Source organism: Pezoporus wallicus, unplaced genomic scaffold (genome assembly GCF_028554395.1).
Source record: "Pezoporus wallicus isolate ANWC-B61680 ecotype Strahan unplaced genomic scaffold, APGP_CSIRO_Pwel_v1 contig_8548, whole genome shotgun sequence".
NCBI lineage: Eukaryota > Metazoa > Chordata > Aves > Psittaciformes > Psittacidae > Pezoporus > Pezoporus wallicus.
Window position 1 is genome coordinate 1061713 of NW_026642624.1, and position 24869 is coordinate 1086581.

A 24869-nucleotide genomic window follows, 5' to 3' on the forward strand; every position below is an offset into this window, starting at 1 on the left:
CTGTTCTGCTATAAAATAATGTATAATAACATTTAATTGAAATATTATGATTCTAAAGAAGGAATTCCCCTCACAGTCAGATGCCAACAAGAGAGCATGCAGCACGTTGCCAGCTGTGCACCCAAACTATTACCAGACAGACAGTCATGCTGCATTCTTACTCCCAGCACCACCGTGTCTGCTGGATCAGCAGAGTGGGATGATGCTGCTTCCTGAAATCCCCTGATTTCTCTGTAGGGTCTGGGATGCTGCCCAGCTGTGCAGGCTGATGGGAATGAACTGTCTCCATGGGATCTTCCTTCACTTCCAATTTACAAACAGGGAATATTTTTATGCATGTGTTTTTTCCCCCACAGGGGAAGTTTCCTTCAAACACAGCAGAGATTAGATCCCTCCTCGCACTTTCCCAGGGCTTAGTCCCTCCCCTTTCAAGGAACATGAAAAAAACAAATGCCTGCTTGAAGCTACAGCACACAGCTACCAACAAGCTTGAGGAAAGGCAGAGGCAACCCAAGAGGCTTACCACGCAAGGAATCCAGCAGCTCCTTCACAATGTCCTTGTGTCCAAAATATGCAGCCACCACAGCTGCGTTGTCATCATTAGGTTCTGTTGGTAACACCACTAACGCTTCCTTCAGTAAATACCTCACCGCCTGCAGATCTCCATATGCTGCTGCAATACCTAAAAGCTGACACTGGCAAAGAAAATACAGCAAAATACATTTTCTGTAAAGGGAGTAGGCAGAGGAAGAGAGCATTTCGAGAGCTATATATCTATTTGTGCCCACGTAAATGCATAGCCACTGTAACTGAGAATGTCGTAAACACTAGTAGCCATTATAATCATAAAGAATAGGCTCAAAGGGAGGGCTCTGAAGTCAGAACCTGGTGCAGAGAATACAGTTCCAAATGCAAGCAGGAAAAACTTCCCAGGAGGCCACTGACCATCTTCCCACTGATGGGGGAACACATTTTTTGCTAAGTCTATGAACTGCTTCCTTTTTATGTATTTCCCTGTTTTTGTGGCCACAGCACCAGCACCCCTCCTTGCACAGCCTCCTGTTCCTAAATACACTGTTCCCTGGGGTCTATCTCTGATCAGTGAGCACTGCTTTCTGATCATTGCTTTCTCTGATCAGTGCTTTCAAGGGCAAATACTGTCTCTGACCACGTGTTTCTGACACAAGCAGCTATGCATGGGACCCTGCAGTACCAACATAACATATATGGATTTTCTGCATGAGAAACGATGGAAGACAGTGGTTTGGCATATTGGTTTCTTTCCGAACACAGTTTGGGAAAGAAGAGTAACCTAACCCTACCTTTTCCACCTGCAGTGCAGTCTCCTCACATGACAATTTAATCAACTCTTGCGCCTTACTGGTGTCTCCAGCTTTGTAAGCATCCTGAATGCTTTCTGTCACAGGTGCCTGAATGACAGAGACTCCACCAACTGTGGACTGTTTGCCACCCATGTCCACAGTTCCTGCAGCAGAGATTGAAAAGAGGGGTGAAGAAGTAACTGTTCATTACTCTTGTACAGCTGCAACATCACTGCATCCTAGCAACAAAAAAATGGGGTGAATTATTTTCAGTGGAATATTTACTGTACACAAGTACCAACAAAAAAGGAGAAACCTGAACACTTGTTTGCCTGATAAAAGAAAGTGGTAACATGGTAAAGTACTTTCCAATAGGGACATGAAACTAACAGGGACAGCCAGTTCCCCAGTTGCTCCCAGAGGTGGTTTCCAAAGCACAGCATGAAAGCTCACACACACAGACACATAGGCTCTGCAGCAGCCCACCATGCTCAACCTCCTGCTGCAGGAACCAGAGAGGGGAAGAGCTTTCATGACAGCTGCAGCACTTCTAAAGCAGCAAGGAGCCTGCATGACCTGCAAAGCAATTCTGGCATTAACTTCACTTCAGTCACACTTCACCTCATGACAACAGCCTAATAGAACCCCCCTGTCCTTCTCCAGCACTTTCAACCAGAGGTTTGTACACCTTAATGAACGTGAAAGAAACTGGGAATATTTTTACCCTGGGAATGAGAGTAAAAGGAGATTATTCAAGGTGCCCAGTGATCCATCATGGAGAATCTCCTAGGCTAGACTTTCTTTCTTAAAATGCTCTTAGGAGCCACAGGAGCATTTACGCGTCAAAGCTTAAAAGCCACAAGCCATTGAAGATGCTTGTGGTGAAGATGAAGAGGCAGCCATGAAGTCATACATCCACCCACCCCCAGCTACCAGGCTAGGGAAAGCTGCAGGAAAGCCACTAAGTTATGAGTGAGACGTTCAGGTCCACTCCTGAACGACAAGCAAGGCAGAGAAAAGAAGCACTTTTCACTTGAAAAGAAACCATTTCCCACTCACTTTTTTCCCCGCTAAGACATTATTATTATTGCTATTTGCAACCGGTTAAATAAAGCCCTTAAATCCACAGATTTTCATATATGTTAACAAGGATTATTCTTTTTCAGTAGACAGCTATGTCATACGGAGCCTAGTTTAGTGCAGCCTGGAAAAAGAAGTAAATCTGGACCAATCTATAACTGTCAGTAAGTATCTTTGAATAATGCAGTCTGAATCACCAACAGATTCTGACTAACGCTTCTTATCAATTATTTAAACGAAGCTCAAATCACTCAGACACTGGAGATGGCTCCAGAGATTCGTGCCATTAAAAATGGGCCCACATCAATAACCTTTCTCAGATGATGCACAGCGTGTAAAGGACGAGCAGCAGAAATCAAGGCAGATGAATGTGGTGTTACACTACAGTATAATAAAGAACATCTTAGAGTTCATGCTAATAGGTGCAGTGCCTTCATAATTCCACAGTTTTAGGGGTTATATGGGAAAAGAAATTCATCCATTGGTCCAGTCTTTTAGAGCAGACCACACACTGTAAGGGATCGCAAAGAATATTGCATATGATTTAATTCCCTTTTGAATGGACACCAAAGGAAATGCAAATGATTCTTTGGCAAGTAACTGTTTAAAAGGTGGCAGAAGAGAGAACATTAAAGCAAAATAGTTCTTCAGTCTGAAGTACAGATTCAAGCAAACACTGTAGTTACTGGAACATGCAGCCTCCCTGCGCTCAGTGCTCTGTGATGAAATCCTGAACCTAGAGAGAAGCACTGGAATTCCCCTTGAAGAAAAAAATGTCTCACATCTCATCAGAGATACAAAACAGCTGGAAAGCTGAGCAGGAAGCATTGCAAATCGGGGCTGATGGAGCACAGCAACTTCAGTCTTGCTCCTAAAGAAATGCTGAAAGGAGGGACAAATTTTACTTCCTTCCAGCCTCAATCCTGATTTTGAGGACTATCACTCAAGACCCCACATCGGCAGCCATTCTGCACGTAAAGGCACATCTTTCTGCCAAAGAACAGAGCAGGGCCATCTTTCTTCTTTCTCATTAAATCATGGCCAGGGAAGGTGGGGGGACAAGCATCTTGTGGTCACAGATTCATTCGGGATCTGGGAGATGCTGGTGTCACTTCCTCATGTAATTAGAGACCTCTCCAGCCAACCTCTCACGCATTGCACTCCAGAGCTCTTCTTACAGGAGCATTTTCCACCTCTCCTACTGGAACTGCCCCACTGTGCAGGGAGGAATACCAAATCAGTTGGCCAGGCAGCGCGAGAAGGACCACAATGTTGTTACTGAGGGAAGCAGGAACTCCACAAGCCAGACCCTAATGCCAAAACCGCTTCTGTGTTTTAACAAATGACTACTTCACAAAACTACTTAGCTAATGTGTCATGCTTCCTCTTACAGTTTTGGCCTCCTCAAAAGTCCTTTGTAGTGTAATAGCCCAGTTACAACCACTGCTACTATCATCACCATCTGGAGAACATGGGCTGGCCATCAACCATCGCAGTCTATTCATATATGTTAGCGGCAGACTTCTGGGCTCTCCAGGAATGGGAAGGTCACAAACAGCTGGCTTCATGGAGTTCGCATGCTCCCAGAATTAGCTGGCAGTTTAATCAGAGTCATTGGGGTTAATTTTAGTCCTTAAACTCAATTTTAATCTTGTCTTAGGCAAATTTTTATTGAACTAACCAAAGCTGCCTACTTTTGAACATTTGAACATCCATCAAACAGGAATCAATAAAAACTTCATTGAATCTAGGAGACCTGAACAATTCTCCTGTTTGAAACCAATCTAATTCTATTTAAATATTCTGGCAGAAAGATTATGTTGCTCATCATTCAAGTTTCTTACGTAACTGTCATCAAAACCTCTCCCTATGATCACATTCTGCAGAGTAAACTGACTTCCTGCCTAAGACCTGAGGAAAAAAGCTTCCAAAGGTCTTCAGCATAAAGAACACTTTGAGACTGAAGTAATTACAATCCTGAAAAGAGCAAAACTGATGAGCTACAGAGAGATAAAAAAGCCTGCCCTGAACCAACTGCTGGACTCACATGTCTGTGTCAAAGTTAACTTAAGATTGCAAAGGCTAAACGAGGAAAGGTGGACTATTCATTCCTAAGCTCCCAAAACCCACAGAAGCCATCCATAGCAAAGCTAAGCATCTTGCCAAGCAAATTACCCAATTCACAGAAGACTTCCTGGTAGCTTAGTAAGTGATATATTGACTTCTGAAATACAGATGGAAAATAGGAAGCAGCGTGTTTCACAAGCTTAATTTATACTAACCAGTAGGGGAAAAAAAAAATGAGGAAAATTATATTTGACTGTCTAAAACTGTTTTATTGCTACAAGTTGCATGACTGAACTTTCATCAGTACTCGCACTCATGTAGGCTGGAAATAAAGTTTTGCCAATACATATTTCAGCCATTTTTAGCAGAAAACTGGGCTGCAATCCAAAGTTCTGCCTATGGTTTTAACCCTACAAATCTCATACTCTTTACATGAGCTCTTTGTGGCTTTCCTAATAGGGTCACCTCACTTGCATACAGCCTTGAACAACACGATGTGAATACTGAAGCTGAATAATACTGTTTATCATGCAACATGCTGAGCATCTGAGCCTGGAGGTAACAAAGTGCTTTTAATTCTTAGATTGCATGGATTTAGGAACTGGCTTCTGCACTTTGCACAGGAAGGTCTGTGTTACTGTTCGACAGTGCACACTGCTACATGCAAAACAGCATAGCAAGTTATGATATTCTAGCAGTACTTCTTGGATATTCCTGTAATAAAAGGCTACTAGAAACACTGAACTCTGGAAATATTTCCCACTTAGATTTTGATGTTTTATGCATTGCAAATGCCTTAAGTTTGGCTTTGCATTAACTGCCTTTTACAAAGGGCTAGACTCATTTTCTTCTAAAACATATTCAAATGGCAACAGAGGTTACCAGTGAAACAAAGCAGTGTTATTTTATTGCCATTCAAAGGTTGCAAGAGTAAAGAGCAACAGACTGCTGGCCCAGCTAAGAGAAACAAAACTAAACCAAGTCTTATCATTAATAAAGGATATAATGAGAATTTCAGAGATATATGCAGCTACACTCTGTCTCAGGCCTTGTTATTATAGCAAGTAGAGAAAAACCAAACTGAAATCTCTAAACTGACAGTGTGCCTTCTTCAGGAACAAGGTGAGGGTTTGCAGGTCAATGCTGTGAATCAGCAAATGGCTGCACAACAGAACAGCACACTGTAGATACTGTAGAGATGATTATTACCTTTATATCCCAAATCACTGCATTCCTCTCTCTGACACATTAACTCACAGTTTGTACATGCTACCTTAGTCCCTTTGATAAAGCAGGAGTTCTTTGGCAACCAACAAGGGTATTTTTATTTAGCAGAGAACGGTATGAGATGCTTAATGTAGGATAAAATAGGGCAGGAAGCTAACTTGCTCCAAAACAGAATTACAATAATAATAAAACTTTAAAACTGCTACTGACCTGATCATAATGTGTGCAGGTATTTCCAGAGACAGGAACAAATCAAGGTGATGACTTTAACACAGCATCCCATTCAATGATGCTCAATTAAGCTATTAATTCCTTGGACTGTTTGTCACCTACCTCTGCTTCTGCACAAGCAGCTCTTCCAGCGGTCACTGGATGTAATGTCTTTTGGCTGCCTGGCTGCTGCTTTGTCTGAATGAACTACTACATTTGAGCCTTGACAGTTATTTTCATCTCCATGGCCCATTACAGCGAAATCCAAGCCTCTGGTTCAGAGAGGATCTGGGGATGGGGGTGGGCAGGGAGGCTGCCCCTCTGGGCTGAGCTCAGACATTAATTCCTCAGCAGCCCCAGATGGCTACAGCTAACCTTTCCCAGCTTAATCTTCTGCATTTTGACTCCTGAGTGCTGCCACAGAGCAAATAAAAAATGGGACAGAGATGAGGTTTAAGATATGTTGAATATTTAAAGCCAACCACCCCAAAATGCTTAGAAACTCCCCTAGTGTTGCTGAATATTTTTCAATACCACGTTAGAGAAGCTTTGGCCACATGATTTGCAAAATTAACAGAAAGCCATGTTTTTTCTGTAACAGGCCCATGTATCTTCTGTTGCTTTGAGAAACTTCAGACTAATAAACTGAACAACAGCCAAGAGGAAGCCTCCAGCGATTTCAAAGGATGATGGATCTGTCCTACATTGCGCTTCCCACTTAGATGGGTAAGAAAAATGTTTCAATCCTCTGGAAATCTTAGAGATACTGAAAAAGAATTCCCCTCCCAAGACTGGAAGAAAAAAAACCCCTGAGTTCTTTAATAAGAAAACCAGCCCAGAACCCTTCAAAGGAGGGTCCTGCAGTAGGAAGCCTATTATCTATTTCACCTTGCTCTTAGATTTAGGCAAAATACCTATGGCTCAACCAATTTGGCTGTAAAATGTACTCGGAAGGATTCAAAACTGGTCAGAACCACTTATAAACCCCACTGTGAGAAAGCAAGGAGAGAAAGGCATGGTAAATCCAACCAAGATGGTTTACATGGGAAATTCAGCACTGCCGCTGGAGAGGCTACACCAGAATTGGGTCGTGTCCCTCTGACCCTGATTAATCTCTCTTCACAACAAGTGAGACACACCAGCTTCCCAGGACAGCAGGAAACCTCCACAGGCTTCGCCTGCTTATTTGTTGTGGTTCCATTTCACCCAAACATCTATTATTTCAGCTAATTAAAGGAGCGGCTCCACACCAAGATCTGCCTGCCTAGGCAGTGGAAAAGATGATGCACTGAGTACAAAAGGCACCCGCATCTACAACATTGCTTATAATCAATGATCACTGCCCCAAAAGGAAAAAAACCCACAAAAGACCAGATCTGAAACAGAAGAATGCTTCAAAGACAAAACTCCAGGACTGAAGAGATCTTTTTCACTTGTTATTGCATAATCTGGACTTATTTTTAAGTCCTTTCTATGCCAGTACCATGCACACCAAGTGCTCATCTGCACCGAACATCTTCCAGCAAGCATTTAGGATCCTGTAAAGGGCATTCTGACAGTTTTAGGTACAGCCATGCAAAGTGACCAGTTAACCCCAGAGCCACTGGAAATTTTCTATTTAGAAACACTCCTAACCTGCAAGGAAAAAAGCATTTGCTAATGCAAACCTGAAAGGAAAATATTAAGTCCCAGATGGAAAAATGCTCTGGACTCCTGCCTTTTTAAGGGGTTCCAGAACTGAATTACAAAAATCAGACGCTTCCAAAGGCTTTAGCTCCACACTTACACAATCATTTCTCCATCATCCAGGACAATGGGGGAAGAGGGGACAGAAAAGCCTTAAATAGAGGCAGCACTGAGACTCAGTAGTCTTCAGTGGGCAGTATTACTGATGCCTGGATGGCTGTGTGAAGCTGTCAGTCCTTCTGCCATGGTGAGCACTGAGCCAGGGCTGAAAAGCTCTACCAGATCTGAGCAGGCTGCTGCATCTGTGTGTGTGCCTCCCAGATCCCTGGGACTCTAGAAATGACTTGTATTGTCCAAGAAGTTAAAATGAAACTAAGCTGGTTATTCTTACTTTGCTGAAGTACAAAAGAGGCTACACACAACCATTACAAGGCAATGAGGTTAGAGATTGCACACACTGGAATACAAGTCAGAGCAAACCCATCATGTCAGTGTGCAAATCACTTTGGAAAAACAAGTCTGGGATCACTAATTCTACTTCCAGCTACCAAGGGAAAAGGAACAGGGCTATTACATGTGATGGCCCTGGGATATGGCTCTTCTCTTGCATTGTGCAACAGGACAACTCTGCCTTAGACATGGTGCTCCCTAATGATTGCTTTCTAAGTGCATACACCACTTCTGTTGCCCTGAACTACATCCGACAGAAGAGGGGCAGGAGGCATGTAACCTTCATCACAGAATCAGAGCAAAGGCTCTGATCAGCACCATGACTGGGCTCCAGGTGCTGCAGCCAGTCTCTTGTGTGCTGATAAACCCTACACAAATCCCCATCTGGCTGTGCATAAAGCACTTAAGGCTCCCATTGCTCCCCATCCCACCTTTAGCTGCCCCCTCTCCATTTATAGTTTCCTTAGCTGCAGTAGATAACACCAAGGCAACCACCATATCCCAAACGGCAGCAGCGACACCAAACACAGGGCTGCTGCTGCCTCCTCCTCCTCCTCCTCCTCTCTCTTCGCCTTCCCACTTCCCATCCAGTGGCTGGGTACAGAACACAAACAGGCAGCTGCTCACTAACCCTGCCCTCTCCAGCTTATCAGTGCTATGAATTGGGCTGTTGTTGGTGACAGTGATGGTTTTACTCCCTCCACTGAGTAAAAGTGTCAGGCCTAAGCAGCTTCACATGTACATTTTCATCCCTTTTGAACCATAGGGGCACTCAGAGCATCAGAGGCCGCAATGCATTTCTCAGCGGTCAGATTGTCTCATCACCCCTGGTAGACACACTGCAGGGAAGGAATGGGACAGCAAAGACCTCCTGCAAGGCCAGGGCAAAGGCTGGCTCTTGCAGAGAAGGGGTGTACCCTCAGTAGTGCCCTCTTTTGGGTGCAATGGATCAGCAAAGCCCACAGAGAACACTGAGGGTGTTCATTTCCCACCCCTAAGAGAATGAGATTGAGGGAATCAAGATTGCTCCAAATGGCCAGAGAGCCAATTGCTGCATCAAAAATACGAATGACTCAGCTCTAAGTGAAAGTTTCTATTTTTGTTTTTTGGCCTCAGTGATTTGGTTCCAATCCTACAGCTTGAATCATTCAGAAAGCTGCTTTTGCAGGCAAGGCCAGCGATGCCACTCTGGCTTTCCAGATTCTAAATTGGAATATATACATTAAACATGCAGAAGTATGACAACGCTTCTGGATTTTCTTTATGCCCATTTCCAGGCATGCCTGGAAAGAGGATTACGAAATGATGAAAGATGTCTCTAGTGAGACCATTCCCATCCAACTGCATCAAACGTTATAGCCATGAAACCAAACCAAGATTGGATTTCATTTGAAACACCATAAAACAAGAATTTCATGGCTAACTTTGGTTTCTTTGGAAACTTTTCCTTCATGTTCAAGCTTTCATCAGAAGGAAAAAAAAATACACATCACTAATTTTCTCTCTTTCAAGGAAATAATTTGCTCAACATCCTTCTAAACCAAAAGTCAATTATTCACGCTGGGGAAGCACCATGTCATGGCCAGCCCCTTTCTGCTACATCCTCCTTAGACATCTATTTAAAGCCAGCTTTAGAAAGAAGCAAACGCTTTTAGCCCCAGCTCTGGGAGCCTGCATCTGGAAGAGTTCAGGGAGAGACTCCCTGTGTACGTGTGAGGGCAGGATGGGCCCAAGGTCTCTGCCCAGGTCTCTTCCTAGTCCAAGTCTTCTGCTGGCTCTACCAAAGACACATTCAGCGATTTCACAGCTTGTTTGAGTTGAGAAAAGCAGCTCCTAAGCTTATGTTTTACTTCAATAACACGTGTAAACACCCTCCTAAATGGAAAACCCATTTAAGGCGCTCTAACCCAACTGCTGGTCAAAAATAATAGCACAGAAGCAGCCGACATCTGCCTCTCCATCCCCATGAAACTCCATGGATGCTACTGGGGAAGACATGCCTCGGTGGGGCTTTCAGAGAAACCTGCTTAAAGTGGTAAGACAAAGCTCAAGAGCTGCTCCATCATGCTCTCTTAGGCCATAGCAGCAAGCCCAGTTCTCCATTCTGCCATGTGATGGAGGGATGCTGCCACCTTTGATGCATCCTTCCTCCCTTCCCCAAGGACCAGAGCAGGTCTGGCAGATCCTGGACATATGAAGGTTTTGGAAAGGCCAGCCAGAGAGGAGGGGAAAAAAAGGGAAAGCTACATTAAAAAGACGTAAAATACCTTGCACAAGTCTAGTTTATTGTGTTCAAGGAATATTAAGAGAATCTGGAAAAGATGGAAAAGAATCAAAGCAATATTCTAATTCCAAGACTACAGATAAAAAAAGCCTAGAAAAATGAAGGCTGGATGGAGATGGGAGTACTGTCTATAAATATATGGAGAGGGAGACACCAGAGAAGGAGAAGAGTTATTTATGTGCAGGGTATGAACACATTTTGGCTGCCAGTTAGAAGAAAGTTTGAAGTGTTGGAGAAATGAGGAACAGTCTTCTAGAAAAGCAGAAGGAACAGACAAGTTAACTTGCTTAAAACAGGCCTTGAATAAGACTTAGGAGTGTGACACCGGCATACTGACCCACACACTCTTTCCAAACCCCACAGCCTGTGCTCCCAAGTTATACATGTGCAGAAGTCAACCCAGTTACCAAGCACTAACACATGACAACAGCTTTACAGGCTAACTTTAAGGGAAGTCTGTAGAGAGTATCTTTTGTTAAACAAACTGATAGATCTAGGAAAAAGCAGACATCTAAGAGAAAAAGCACTTCAAGAGAGTTGATGGGGTCCCACACAGCAAAATGCAAGCTTAGTACATGTTAGACAAAGATCAATGTGCTTTAACTGTCTGCTAAATAAACTACTTCACCCTTTGCTATCCCCACTTCTCATTTATCACCAAGACAACAACAACTCTAGATTAGTTTAGGTACATGTGCATGCAGGAGAAAAGAAAACGCAATTAAGATACTGGATATGGTTGGCATCAAGGAAGCTGAACAGCCAATTTGGCAACAGCAAAGCCAAGAGAACTGCAGAGCTGGCAGGAGCATCAGAGGAAAGAGATGAACACAATAGTCTGGAATAGAAAATAAAACCCCAACAAAACAGTGGAGAGAGAGAAGTTCCACTCCAACTTCTACTGAACACAATGTGAGCACTTCCATCAGCTTCCATGAATGTAGATCCACTGAGATGCTGGTTTCCAAGACAGAATATCTCAGAGGGAAGATTACCCTAACAGCTGTTCCTGGAACAGAAAAGAAAGCCTAATAAAAAGACCTCTGCTGTTGGCCGAGACAGCACTGGTCACGAATCAGGCCACACAGTGATATGCTGCCAAAACTTTAATGGGGGCTACCAAAGAAACTAAAACCTTCCTTCACTTGTGACAAAACCTACAAGCAGCAGAGATGAAACGTCTGCATTTACAAAGAGGAAGAAGGGGGAGATACTTTCCTTTGGTCTTCCTGATGTCTGGGAATATCAGCATTCATTTCAGTGGAGGGAGAACAAGGATTCTGCCCAGGAGAATGCTATGTTCAAAGGCATATGTTGTGAGCCTACTGCAGCCCACAGCATTTTTAGATACCTGCTCCAAGGTAGAGACAGCAAGCTTAAGCAAATCACATTTCATCCCCCCCCCCCCCCCCCCCATAATGAACTCTGATCCATCACACATGAGAAGCTGGCCTAATCCATGCAAATGACCTTGATTTGACAGCTTTTATTCCCACCCTGCCATCATGTGTGCCCTGGTTTCAGCTGAGATAGAGTTCATTTTCTCTGTAGGGGTGGAGTGAGCAAGGATTTGAGTGGTCCTTAGCTGCCAGCTGGGCTGAAACCACACCAGTGTGAAAGGTTCAAGGTGCAGAACATTGGAGAATTGTGACCATGAAAACAAGCCCAGTTAAGGAGCTGGACTTTTTAAGGAGCCAGACTGTTTTGTTTTCCAAGCTACAGATGAGATCTGAAAAGGGATCCTGTCCATTAGCGTTACCAAAAAAAAAGAGAAGGTTCCTGTTTGACGCAAAAATAAAAGCATTTTCAAAGGCTCTTTGATGTGCAAAACAGAAAGAGGAGCAGGCAGATTCTGGAGGAGGTCCTGTCTTCAGCAATTACCAGCACTCTTTTTGAATCTGAGTCCCCAGACAGAATTTTTATGTGAAGATAATCACTCTTCAGAGTGTATCAGCTCTAAACTTTGTGGCTTTTCAATTAAGCAGCAATAACCTCTAGTCAAAACACTCCTTAACCCAGACGGGAATAAAACCACCCCAAAACCAACTAACTGCAGGTGAAACAATTCCAAAGACATCTATGCTTTGAAAAGATTTCATTTTGAGCTCTCCTCGGGTAGCCATGCCAGTTTTCCAAGTGATATTCTGATCATTTAAACAAGCAGTGATGTAATTTCCACAGCGACCACAAACATACCAAGAATATTTGAGCTAAATTTATCCAGACTTCTCGTTTGAATCACTGCTTTGGTTCGTTATTTTTCCATGATTTTCAACTCTGCGCAGAAAAGGAGCCATGGACAGCCTGGGACTCCTGAGTTTTCCCCAGCAGTACCCATAATCCCAACCTTTACGCTTGGAAGCTAGAGACTGACTATTAGAAATGAAATTAAGCTGCTCTTCCAGCTCCAGTCCCAGTCCCTGCCTCCTTTCACCCTTCTCCTTCCTCCTGCCCTTCCTGTAGCAGCCTGACCCTTTCCCTCACCCTTGGGCGACACAACATGGGGCTTGTCTTTGCAGCTGAGAAGTTCCTGAAGGTCACCACTGATCAGTCACCCTCGCCAGCTAGAGAGGGCAAGCCAAGAAAGTGAGGATCTGCAGCTCCATGGCAGACCCCAAGTCCTGCCAGCCTCTCCATAGCAACACGTGAAGCTTCATGAAGTTTGAAGGCTTTCCCTAATATTTAAAGACTTCTTTTATAAGTCCTCCCTCCAAGTAAGAGCAAGGCACAAATTCAAAGCATGGGCACACTTCTGTTGTGAAACTATCAGCAGCTTCCATGAAAGGGCTGCTGGTGTGGTGATACATAATCATGCAAATAAGCAATTTCTGACCCACAAATGAGCACACAGACTTGGTTTAAGGAGTCTAAACTGATGTAAAATCTGAAACAAAACTTATTCAGAGACAGACTTCGCAGTTGAGTCACCATCCCTGTAAGAGACATGTAGATGTGACTTAGTGACACATGGTTTAGTGGTGGACTTGGCAGTGCTGCATTAAGAGTTGGATTTGATGACCTTAAAGGTCTCTTCCAATCTAAACAATTCTATGATTCTATACAGCAGACCGGGAGCTGAACAGAATAAAATCCATCCCTTACACCCTGTGAGCAATGCAAACGTTTCCTCCCAGTTACCTGCCTCCTGCCAAGCAGTGCCCTGGCAGCCCTTTTATTGATCAGACAAATGAAAACCAAATGAACCGCAGACTTAATGCTGTAAGGATCCCTGAAGATCTGGTCCCAAGCCTGTTATGTCAGTGCAAAGACTTTAATGGGTTTTGGATAAAGGCCCCAAAGGATAAGACCTCGGAGAAGACCACAGCACTTTCTCCAGTGCAGGTATAAAATCACCTGCAACATCACTGACAAAACCCTAAATCAGTGACAGGCCTGGTGAAGACTGAGGTGGTGGGAGCACTATCAATTGCTTTTTCCCACTGAAACAGAGGACAATGGCTCTATGACCACAGTGTCAGCCCTCACCTAAGAGCTACCTTATAATCACACATCATTAAGTAGTCCCAGTGTACAGGGTCTAAGAGCAAAGGGTTTTCTTTACTACCCCATCACCTCAGCTTTGTTTTCTTCTAGGCTTCTTGACTGAGTTGTCATAAGTTACATCTTAATGTAGTGTAAATATTAATACATTTTGCATTACATTGTATGATATTGTAATACCACAAATACATTTTAACCGAAAGGTGGAAAAATAAAGCTGTACAGCAGCAGATAATGCCAGGTACTGCTCAGACAAAGATCAATGATTTACTACTCTCAGTAAATCAGTCTGGCTCTCAGGTTGGACTGTCTGCTCACTTAGCTTCCTAAGGTCTGCACCACACTGCTGGCCCTCCCAGCAGCTACTGCCCACAAGTTCAAGATCAGGCTGGCTTTGATGGTACTTATCTGGACAAAGCTGTTCCTGCCACTACTAAGACCTAAGTATTCCTTTATACCTCCCTGACTCTAAAGGGATGCAGCACCCACAAGCCAAACTCCCATTTTACACACACACATGAAGACATTTTCAAAGGCAAATGGTTCTTCCAGATGCCTCCACTTCAAACTAGAAGGGACATCTAAGGGTGGGTGTGGATAACTGAGCTTAGTATCCAGGCTCTGAGAATCAGTTCAGAATGTCTTAAATTAGGCTCCTAATTGTAAACACTCCAGCATTTGTTGCCCTTTTCAGCAACCCAGCCCAGCTTGGTGAGATGGTGCAATACGCAGCTCTGTTACAGTCTACACAGGAGGACAGACTTAACTACATGCATTTTCTGCTGCAGGCTGGACTTCCGCATCAGCTTTTGGCCCTGTGTGAGACTGCACCACTTCTGTAGAGTGTGTATTTAAATGGGGTTAAAAATACAGGCCTATTACTACTTTACCAGTGTACTTCCTATTCCTGCCTAGCATTTCCTACGTCTTCTGCAGGGCATCATGCAGTAAGACTAACTCACATAAGGCACCTGGTTTATTTTTTGCCTTCTTCATTTTTTGCTTGCAGGAATACTTTCAATTTGTTGTTTGGACTCACAGTTTAAGGAGCAGGAAGAAAACCAGACCTTCAAGGCTCATTTACTCTGATTATACAGAACTTCAAGCAAACAACACACTGCAGGTCTCTAGTGCTCAAGTCACCTCCCAGATGCTCTCCTTGTCCTTCTCACCATCATGCTGTCGCAGCGGGCTCAGGGTAATGTTACTACAGGGTAATGCGTGGATGGAAAAAGCAGGACAAAGGGTGCAAGTACATCTTCCCTGTTGCACAGCACAATGTGCCACAGATGGGGCTAAGTCAACATGCCCTAAGACCTGGCCCAAGCCCCATGCACACAGCTGCTGTAAAGGTTTTAAGGTTTACATGGTGATTTCACGAGGAACAAAGTGACACCAGTGGTGCTGCCAACACTGATTTTCCCTTCCTCCTCTATTCAACAGGGAAGATTTATAAGCAAAGATATTCTCACTAGCAAATGCCAGTTCCTGCCCGTCACAGGCAACAAAAACAACAGTGGAAATGACAGCAAATGACACCAAAAATGATCTGGAGGCCATTTACATGCACACCCTGGAGCGGGTGAGCTCTGCTGCTTTTACTGCTGCAAAGAAGTCAGTTCTTCCTGTAGACTTACTTTTTAAGTGGATTTCACACTGACAGCCTGGCAGGCTCAGGTTAGCCAGTAAGCACCAAAGCGAGAACAAGAGCACGGACTCCCTAAGTTTCCATCCCTCCACATACAGTCCTGGTGACAGGCAGACCCTGTCACCTCCTCAAAAAGCCTCTGATGAAGGTCTGGGCCACATTTGCAGATGTTCTGCCCTGATGCAAACCGGGGCGTGACGCTGCATGCACAAAGCCGTGTCCCCAGAGAATGAACCATTTCAGTTGCTATTAGCTAACCTCAAGCTGTCACCATTCAACCCCTTGTGCAACTTTCCACATAGAATTGCACTCGTTCCTGGGCAGTCCCTCTTGTTAAAATGACTGTTTAACTCTTCCAGTTAAACTCCTCTTACTTGCACTGGAGGCAGCTGCTTTCCCTCTGAGTCAGTACTGAGCTGAGCCATGGCCCAGATGGGGTTGCAAAGGTCACTACAATCGTTGAGTATCTTCTTTCTAACAAAATACAAGGCCCTGGGAGCTGCTGGGTCACCACAGCACTTGTGAAGCACAGCTTTAAGAGTCTTTGGTCCACTCCAAATGCCACCTGAAGCCATTATAATCTGGTCACTTGTTTGATCCCTCATCTTAATATTTAGGTCGCTTTTTCAGGCATTCTGCCCATGTCCACTTGTGCTTCCGTGGACAGGAAATTGGAAGTCACCAGCTTAAACCAGATTTGCCTCAAAAGAAATGTGAAGGTCGATTTAGTTAATATGTGCAAAGCTACTATAAAATGTCAAGCAACTATCATTGGCATCATAGTCCCTAATATGTAATATTATATACATTACAACATAACACCCTTATCAAAGCCCATTTCTAGATTTAGAAGGAGGAAAGAGACACCCTCTGGTGTGCTTGAAGGATAATCCAATTCCACCTCCGAGACACAAACAAGTGGCACATGAACACTGAGACTTTGAATAAAATCCTCAGTAAGACAGCAATAAGCTCTTTAACAAAACTGCCCTTACATTTCAGCAGACAATGATTGCTTTTCTACATCTTTGCTGAACTGTCTCCTCGAATATCCTATGAGAATTAAATCCTAGCTGTAAAATTTCATAAGATTCAAAGAAACCTACCAGCCCACAGAAAGATGACTCTCTTTTCTGTTTTAAGCATTCATACAGTGGTATCTCTGGGCTTACATTGTATTTCTTACAAGCCTGGTATTATGTCACCTTCACTATATTATGTAGAACTCTTTAATCAAGTTTAAAAAACCCAAAATCTGTGTTCCATAAGAAGCTGCAGCCACCCCCGTATCTCTGCTTGCTTTCTTGCTTTTAATTAGGGCAAGATGAACACATGTAGGAGAGGGAAAGCAGGGTTTGAGGAGGGAAGGGAGATGCTGACTGCACCCAGAATGGAGCGTTATTCTGCACTCCAATGACAAATCCTCTCTGTGGACCAGTGGGTGCTCAGCTGGCATTGAGTCAAGCCCAGCACCATTCCCAGAGGGTAGAGAGGGTCCAGTTCTGAAGCACAGCTCTGACGATAACCGAGCATCCTGCTGGGATACAAGCAAGATCACTGCCACAGCCAAGAGCAATAGCAAAGGAGACACAAGCAGTAAGGTGAGCCCTTGCATCATATCTTACATTTGCTACCTAGAGTCAGTGATGCTGTGAACCTATTCTCCACATGGACACCTGGCCAAATGCATAGCTGGGGGGGGGGGGGAAAAGCCCTAAATCCTTAAGGCTTTCAAATGATCAAGGCAGCGGGTGCTCATGGTACCCTCTGGAAGGTGCCTCCAGCACTGCCAGCCGTAACGCTGCACTGATCCATCACTGAGGCACAAACACTGCTGTGCTGTTTGTTAAACCCCTCACATCCACCCTGTCCTTCCTGCCCCCCCCCAAGAAAGCCTCCAAGCTTTGGGAGTACTAATGAGGTCATCGGCATTAAAGAAATGATCTGTGATCTCACTCCACTTCCCAGTGGTTCCCACTGAATGGAAGCAGGAGGCTGCATCTATATTGTTAATAAATCCTGTAAACAATAGGTTCAGATGTGGAGGCTGAATGAGTCACCTCATTCCTGCCATCAAGCTCTGTAATAGGATACAAATGCAGAACAAGGACCAGCTAATTTAGGGAGTGGACCAGCCAGCTAATGACAATTATTCTTGGCAGGACTCAAACAAGGCTGAAATAAAAAAAGAGTTTAAACATGTACAGCATGCTTACAAAGACAAATCAACCAGGGCAGTACTCAATCTTAAACATTCACAGGATCCCTTTGCCAACCTTCCAACACTGTTTATCAAATACAATAACCCAGACGTGTATAGAAGAGTTATACCGGTACGATTTGTCTGCTTCCAGTTAACCAGTTTAACTGAATATATTTACATAACAGAAGCATGTAATAAAGTTCCCAGAACAAAAACTGAACTTACAATGTAGAACTGCCTTTTTTGCTTTTCACTTCATTATGTACTCCTAAACCAATTTGTTTTATTTACTGTATCTTTAAACAGGGAGAAAAACTTGTCAAATCACTACTGCAGAACAAAAATTTAGCAATTCTTAACACTTGTGAATCATTAGCACAGATTAAAATTCTTCTCATGTTTTATAGCTTAGTATTCAAGTGGAGATAATTTCTTCCAGAGAGAAACTCAGAAGATAGAATTTAAGGATATGCAATAACCAAATGCTCCTCATAATTACAGAAAGATACAATGCTGATTAACAAAAGCAAAACCAAAGAGAAAAATCAGTATCACAGAATAAGCAGCATACATACGGAGAAAGAGTCCCCAGAGCTCCCTGTGATGCTGGTGAGAAACGTCTTCAAACCAGATAAGGTGGCCTCTGAATAAACTATCAGATTTTGCTTCATAGTTGCTGATAAAATCCAAAATAAGGCTGCAAAAACATTAGCTTCTGCTGAAGCCTGCTTACTCACTACAAAGCGTCAAACACACCTTCATCCCACACTTAAAACGCAGATGCTGCCTCCTAATGAACTGCTTGTTGCAAGGGGGGAATACCGTTATACAATAACCAGGCGGCTATTTCTTGCTGCAGGATCATAACTGGGTTTTGACTCAGAGAAAGGCAGCAGCGCTGAGGAGCTGAGGGTTTCAGTGATAAAAGCCATCCAAAAATAATTTGGCTGCTCAGAAAACAAACTAAATTCACAGGAAGCAACCTGAAGCATATGTCCCTCCTAAAGAGAAATTCCCACTATGGATTTATGACATTGTATGAACAGAGACCTTCCAACCTAGACAACAATAACCCGCTGCAAGCCACTAAATCAAAGCTGACAATAAAACTGGAGCAGGTTAATATCAGGTTCAGCCTGAGGAATGATGCTCTGATTTTAGCAGCTTTCATCCCCCAAATACACACTGCATCAGCGGCTGGGAACATATTTGCATTCACACGCTGAAAAAGCACAGATCTTGTAAAACATATTTAGGAACTGGTGAGACGTGATACATATATTGACTAATTCCGTAGGCCTCTGGAGAAAAATCAGTCTTCAGAGGAATGCTATTCTTACCACCTGAGTAGTTCAACATGACTCTCCTTGGAAGTAAAATTCCTTGTTCTATCCTATACATTTTCAATGATTGGAGCTCAAATCACTCAAAGATCTTCCACACATTTAAATGTCATTGAAACTCAGTGGCAGCTGGCCACTCTTAAAACCTTTTGCTCCCAATCTGAGCAGGAAAGGAAAGAAATCTTCCCATTTACCATTTTGTGGATCCATGTTGCTCTCTCTGCAAACAGCGGATTCCTCAGTTCCCACACACCAGTACATTCTGGGTCGCAGTTGTGAAAATCCAACAGACAAACTTTCTGCAGCACCCAAAACAGAAGTGTTGTCAAAGCTGAATGATCTCCATCAAGTAAACGCAGGAGCAGAGGCTGTTAGTAAGCACCATCCTGACGAAACATCATTTGCTCTGTTTAAAAATAAACAGCAAAACAAATTAATTGTCTAGAAATTGCATGACGCTTATTCCTCTGCAGTCTAATGCAGTTGTCTAAATGTTACTTTGCAGAAATGCATTTATCATCCTATAAATACAATTATTTTCATAATAGCTTTGTTAAGAGCATAACATGAATTAACAGAGAAGACTAACATCTCTGCTATAGAAGGATAATGTTCCCAATCTTTCTCCGCTGAAGCTGCTCAGTCTTTGGGGGTGGGCAGGGGTCACAGCTGCAGTTTCAGATTCTCCACAAGCTAGTGTAAAGGCAGAGCATTGAAACCATGCAGTGCAGCTGGAAAAATCCTAAATGCAACCTCAAAACCTTTCCCGTCCACAAAGAAGACTGCGGCTCTTGTAAGACTCCACCGTGAGAAACTGAGAAATACTGATGTGGTTACTGTGAGACAGTGCTCTGTAGAAAAGAAAAGAGGGTTAAGAGAAACACACCAGCTCCTTCCCCTTTGCCCAGTGCTCCTAAAAGCCTCAGGCTTCTTCAAACATGTTCAAGGAGGCAAATCAGGCCCTGAGTAGCTCTTAAAGTTGGCTTCTTCTGAACTGTCTTGCACAACAGCCAGCAGAAAACTGCACGGCTCAGTCTCCAAAGGCATTTCCATCTCCTTACCTCTTCACCACTGCACACCTGGAATTTTCTCTCTTTGAATGCATCTTCCACAGGGGTTAAAAGTGAATTTGCAGCGTGTGCCCAACCAGTAGCAGTGCCCATTCACTTTCTGCTTTCAGTTTCAGTGAGTAAAAGCCTCTCAAACGTAATGTGATGCCCTTCATCTTTGACTGCTATTGGTTTTTCTCACATCAGGTGTGCAATACTGAAGTTTTGATTAGAGGCTCTAATTTGCCAAAGCATGTAACCCACATCCTTCTTCAGCCTGTAAGACCCAAGAGTATCCCTAACCCTCCCCGAGCAGAGGGCTTCCTGCATTGGGATCAAAGGCCAAGGAGAATATATTGACCCATCACCATTCTCCAGGAAGTTTTCTGCTCTTCCCCCATTTTACAGGGTTTTTAATCACCAGCTGACAATGTTAAAAGTCCCTGAAAGCTACATCAATTATTTCTAGGCAAATAATTGAATTTTAAGTGCACTTAGCAGCAAAACTCAGCTTCTGATGACCCCTACTTTGTGGTGCCTGGCAGCAGGAACCAAAACTCACAGCCCAAGCCCAGCAGAGAGCCTGAAATCCAGGCTCTGGGTGCTGACCACAGACTGTGGTTTGGTGCTTTGGTGTTTTTCAGAGGTGGGAAAAATAATTTGGGTGCCATATGACAAATAATGATATGGACTGAGAGTCCTGGGCCAGGCTGCATGCAAGCACTTACACAGGCCACAAACACCTCCTTTACAGCTGGATGGCGGCAGATCTAGATGGATGCAGATGCCTGAGCATCAACTCATCCCTCCCTCCACATGCCAGCCTGCTCATTTCCCAGGTCAAGCCCCAGCAGCTCTCACATTCCAGTGCAGTAAGAGGCTCTGGCTGCTGCAGGAGGCTGAGATGGAGGTGGTCTCTAAGCCCAGATCCAGCCCATGAACTGGTGAACTGGGCCCATGGCAGTGGAGGACCGGATTCTGCCCTAGAACATGCCAAGATCCCAAAAGCGGTCCAGGTTGTTAACTCTGAAAATGAAAGGGATGTGATGCTTCCAGCAGCTGCTTCCCCTGCGCCCTCACTTATAAATGCACTGAGCAGCTTCAGCAAGAATAAATACTTCCCCATGCAAAGACCAACGGACCAGCTCTTTTAGCAGATGCTGGTTTCTGAGGCATTTCCTTGCTATACGATGGGGCACACCATGTGCACTCACAGCAATCGTACAAGAAACTGTCTCCATTGGGGTCAGTGTGGACCATATAGTATTGAAAACCACCCCACTCCCGATTCTTAGCTTTCTACTCCGTTAATTCCCCAGGTTGAAACTTTCCTCATACGCAATGAAAGGAAAACACTGTCAGGAACAATAATAAGGTGGTTTTGATAATCAGTTCCCTTTAACTTCAGATAGGACACTAAACGCTGTAGCCACATACACTAATGCCACACAGCACCTGTCAAAGCATCATTTCCGTACTTCAGGACCTTTGTCTATATAATAACAGTGCTTTTACCTTAAGCAAGATACACCCAACTGTGACACAAGCAAACACCGTGTGTTCATTTGATTTAGGGAGAAGGATCCTATGGGCTCTGCAGAAGGAGCAGTGTGAATGTGCAGAACACACCTGAAGGCTGATTTAGATCCCATTTCACACATTCCCGGTTTCCCTCCTGAGACCTGCTCCTCGCAGCTATCATCAGTGTCCCAGGGCACCCAACCACGCCTGGAGCATCCCGAGGACCTGCTCTCCGCTCTGCCTGTCCAGTCTCACCCTGTGTATGGTGCCTAACGGCAGCAAGGCACCCATGCACACCACGGTCTCACCGGGATCGCTTCCCAGCTCACCAGAAACATGCCAGAACTTCAGTTCTCCGCTCCAATCACCTGCTGCTTCCAAGCAGCCCACCTGGGCACTGCAACAGGTACCACCAGGGTTCCAGAGCCCCAGAACACCCTCGGGATGGAAAACCCACTGCGGGCTCCTCTGCCTGCCATCACACACTGGAACCGACACGGCCTGCCTCATTCCTGCCTGGAGACATCCCAGCCCGGCGGGACACATGTCCTTCGGTCTGCTCTGTGCAGAAAGTGCCAACCCCCCTTCTCCCCACACTGAGGGGAAATGAGGCATCCCCCCCATTCGAGGTGTCCCCAGCCCTCCCCTGTGGCCGCTCGGCCGAGGGGAGCCGGGGCAGCCCGGGAGGAGCCGCTCTCAGCCCGCAGCCCCGCGTCCATAAACCGAGTTCTCCTCAGAGCAAGCCTCGAGTGTTTCCTCTCCGCGCCGGGCCGGGGCAGCCGGGCGGGGCGGCTGCTCTCCGCCTGCCCGGGCCGGGGAGGGGCGGGCAGCGCCGCAAAGTTCCCTCCGCACTTTTATTGTACTTTAAAGAAGCCTTTCCCCCCTACTTTCTCCACACGAAAAGCCCCGGCAGCCCCCAGCCCGCCGCCTCCCCTCACGGCGGAGCAGGTGCCCTCGGCACGGCCAGGCCGAAGCGGCAGCAAAGCCACGGTACCTCCTGCCTCCCGGGGCCCGCGGGGTCCCTGCGACCGCGCCGCCGCCTCCTCCACCTCCTCCTCCGGCGCTCGGCCGCCCGCCCGCCTCGCTGTGGGGCGCGGGAGGCGGAGGGAGGGAGGAAGGAAAAGGAGCGGGGCAGCGGCGCGGCGCCTCCTCCGCCACCGGGCCCGCGGCCGCTGAGGGCCCGCCCGGCCTCGGCCGCCGTGAGGGGCTGCGCCCTGCCGGGCGCTGCTGAGGGTGGCGGGCCGCGCCTCGCCTGCCTCCCGAGGGCTGAGGAGACGTGGAGGGAGAGGAGAGGAAGGGCCCGGGGCTGCTCCTGTGGGCTCCTTGTCCAGCCGGGACCAGCAGCGAGTGGTGTCCGCCGGGTCCCCACTCTTTGGGGTTGTCTGGGGGCAACAGCAGACTTTGGGAGCTGCAGGGGCTGAAGCGGGACCCTCTCAGCTACAGCGGGTTGTCAGGAGGTGCTCGGGCTCACAGCCTGCTGCCGTAGAGCTCCCCGGGCTCGTAACACCGCTGACCATCTCCTGTCAGCATCAGTCGGCCGGGCCTTACCGGTAGCAGCGCTGATCCGAGATTCCTTTCTTTGAAAGTTGCTCCTTCCCCAGAAGGGAGTTTGCTCCTCTTTGGAAAAGCAAGGCGAGGTTGCCCCCTTCCTTCCGAAGGAGGTGGACAGGCCATGCTCCATCTGGAATATCGTTTTCCCATCACAAACCCCTTCATGCCCCGGTACAGGAACCTCTGACAAGCCTGGTACTGCTCTGCCTTCCCCACTCATTGGTGTACTAAGAAAAGACCACTTTTGCATGCTTTTTCCTTTGTTCGCAGTGATTCTGTAAATCACTATAATTTACAGAATACCATATTGATAGGATACAGAGGGGGTTTTCTTCCCTGGTCTGTACCAAGAAATTGATCTCTGATGACCATTTGAGGGTGCAAAAAGCCATATCCATTCATGGAATGGCTGCATCCAGCCTGAGACTTGCCTCAGGTGTTTCTTTGATGTGATCATGGGGATAGAGAGAGGATGGGTCTTCTCTGGTGCTTTTACTTATGTTCAGGTCCCATTAATCTGCTTTTAGCTGCAATCACAGTAGTGGTACCTGGTTTTAGCACCCTTTCTCCCGTTTACCCAACTGGAAGGAGCTGTGCTTGCCCCTGCCAGCTGCAGCTCTGCTCTCCTTCTCCTCAGCTTACTGTAAGGGCATAACTTACAAAAGTGACTGCTTAAAGGGTAAGCCAGCAGGCACATGCTGCAGTTTTTGTGTGCAAAGCACTGACCACACTTCAGAGCTTTGCTTTTCAAATAGGCTAATCCTTCACAAGCTTCAGGAATGAACCCAGGTTCAGATTCCTTTGGAATCCCCAGTGGGATACTGCATCCTCAGATACACATGTGCAGACAAGCACTCTGCATTCAGTTCTGCCACATGGAAAAGGTACCTTGAAATGACGTTGTGCCTTGTGCACATTTCCACTTGGGGACTACTGCTGGGCTACTGAATGAAGTGAAACAGACACAACTCTGAGGAAGAACCCACTGTAACTACAGCAATTCAGGGCCAGTTTGGTTTAGAAGAACTGAACAGTAAGCCTCTCTAAGGTTTGCTTGTGTTGACACAATGTGCCAAAGTCAGAGTGCAATTAAACCCAGTGAGAGGAGGATGGAGTTGAGTGGACGTTGTTTGCTAATGGAAAGAGTCTTACTACATGCGTAAGAGGGGCTGTAATTATCTTAAAGCACTGATCAGTGTAAAAACAAAAGGCATTCAACTTACTCCTCTCCGTTAGAGAGTGAAGTCAATGGAAGTTTTCTGCTTCCTCACCCTTAACGTGCAGCATGTAGAAACCACTTCACAAAGTTAAACATTTATTAGGAATGAGAACTATTACAAAGATACCCAGAGTCTAAATATATACATGAGGTTTAAACATAGCATTTTCCTGTACCTTTAGCTATAAAAATACATTAGATTAACTGTCTCCTAATTTATAAATATAGTTCTTTTTTAACATAAAAACCCAAACCTAGTATTTCATATGAAAGCCTTGGTGTGCAATGGAAGAATATATACCCGCTAAGGGGTTATCTTAAAGTTAGTGTCTAGTGTTATATAACTTACAAAATTCAGTGTGTAGAGTCAAACCCTGATTTATACAATAAGAGATACACTGACTTTTTAAAAACTTGATTAAGAAAAAAGAGGTGAAATACATATCATACATATAAAGCCAGAATACTAGGAACTTCAGAACTTCAGATGATTTTGGTTTCAACCACT

At 45.1% G+C, this 24869-nt stretch overlaps 1 protein-coding gene across 2 annotated transcripts in view; it reads right to left on the reverse strand.

Moving 5' to 3' along the window:
• Positions 1-22722, reverse strand: part of LRRK1 (leucine rich repeat kinase 1) — a 76881-nt gene extending 54159 nt beyond the window's left edge. The window contains exons 1-4 of one of the 2 annotated variants that reach the window (XM_057431020.1): positions 22586-22722; positions 19216-19427; positions 1323-1486; positions 524-695 (exon numbers count right to left, since the gene is read on the reverse strand). In XM_057431020.1, the coding sequence (XP_057287003.1) occupies positions 524-695; positions 1323-1486; positions 19216-19282 (403 nt within the window). In that variant the 5' untranslated portion in view covers positions 19283-19427; positions 22586-22722. Of the gene's footprint in view, positions 1-523; positions 696-1322; positions 1487-5906; positions 6062-19215; positions 19428-22585 lie in introns of those variants that run through there. The other variant, XM_057431021.1, reaches the window with a different exon arrangement.
• Between the last annotated feature and the right edge of the window lie 2147 nt (positions 22723-24869).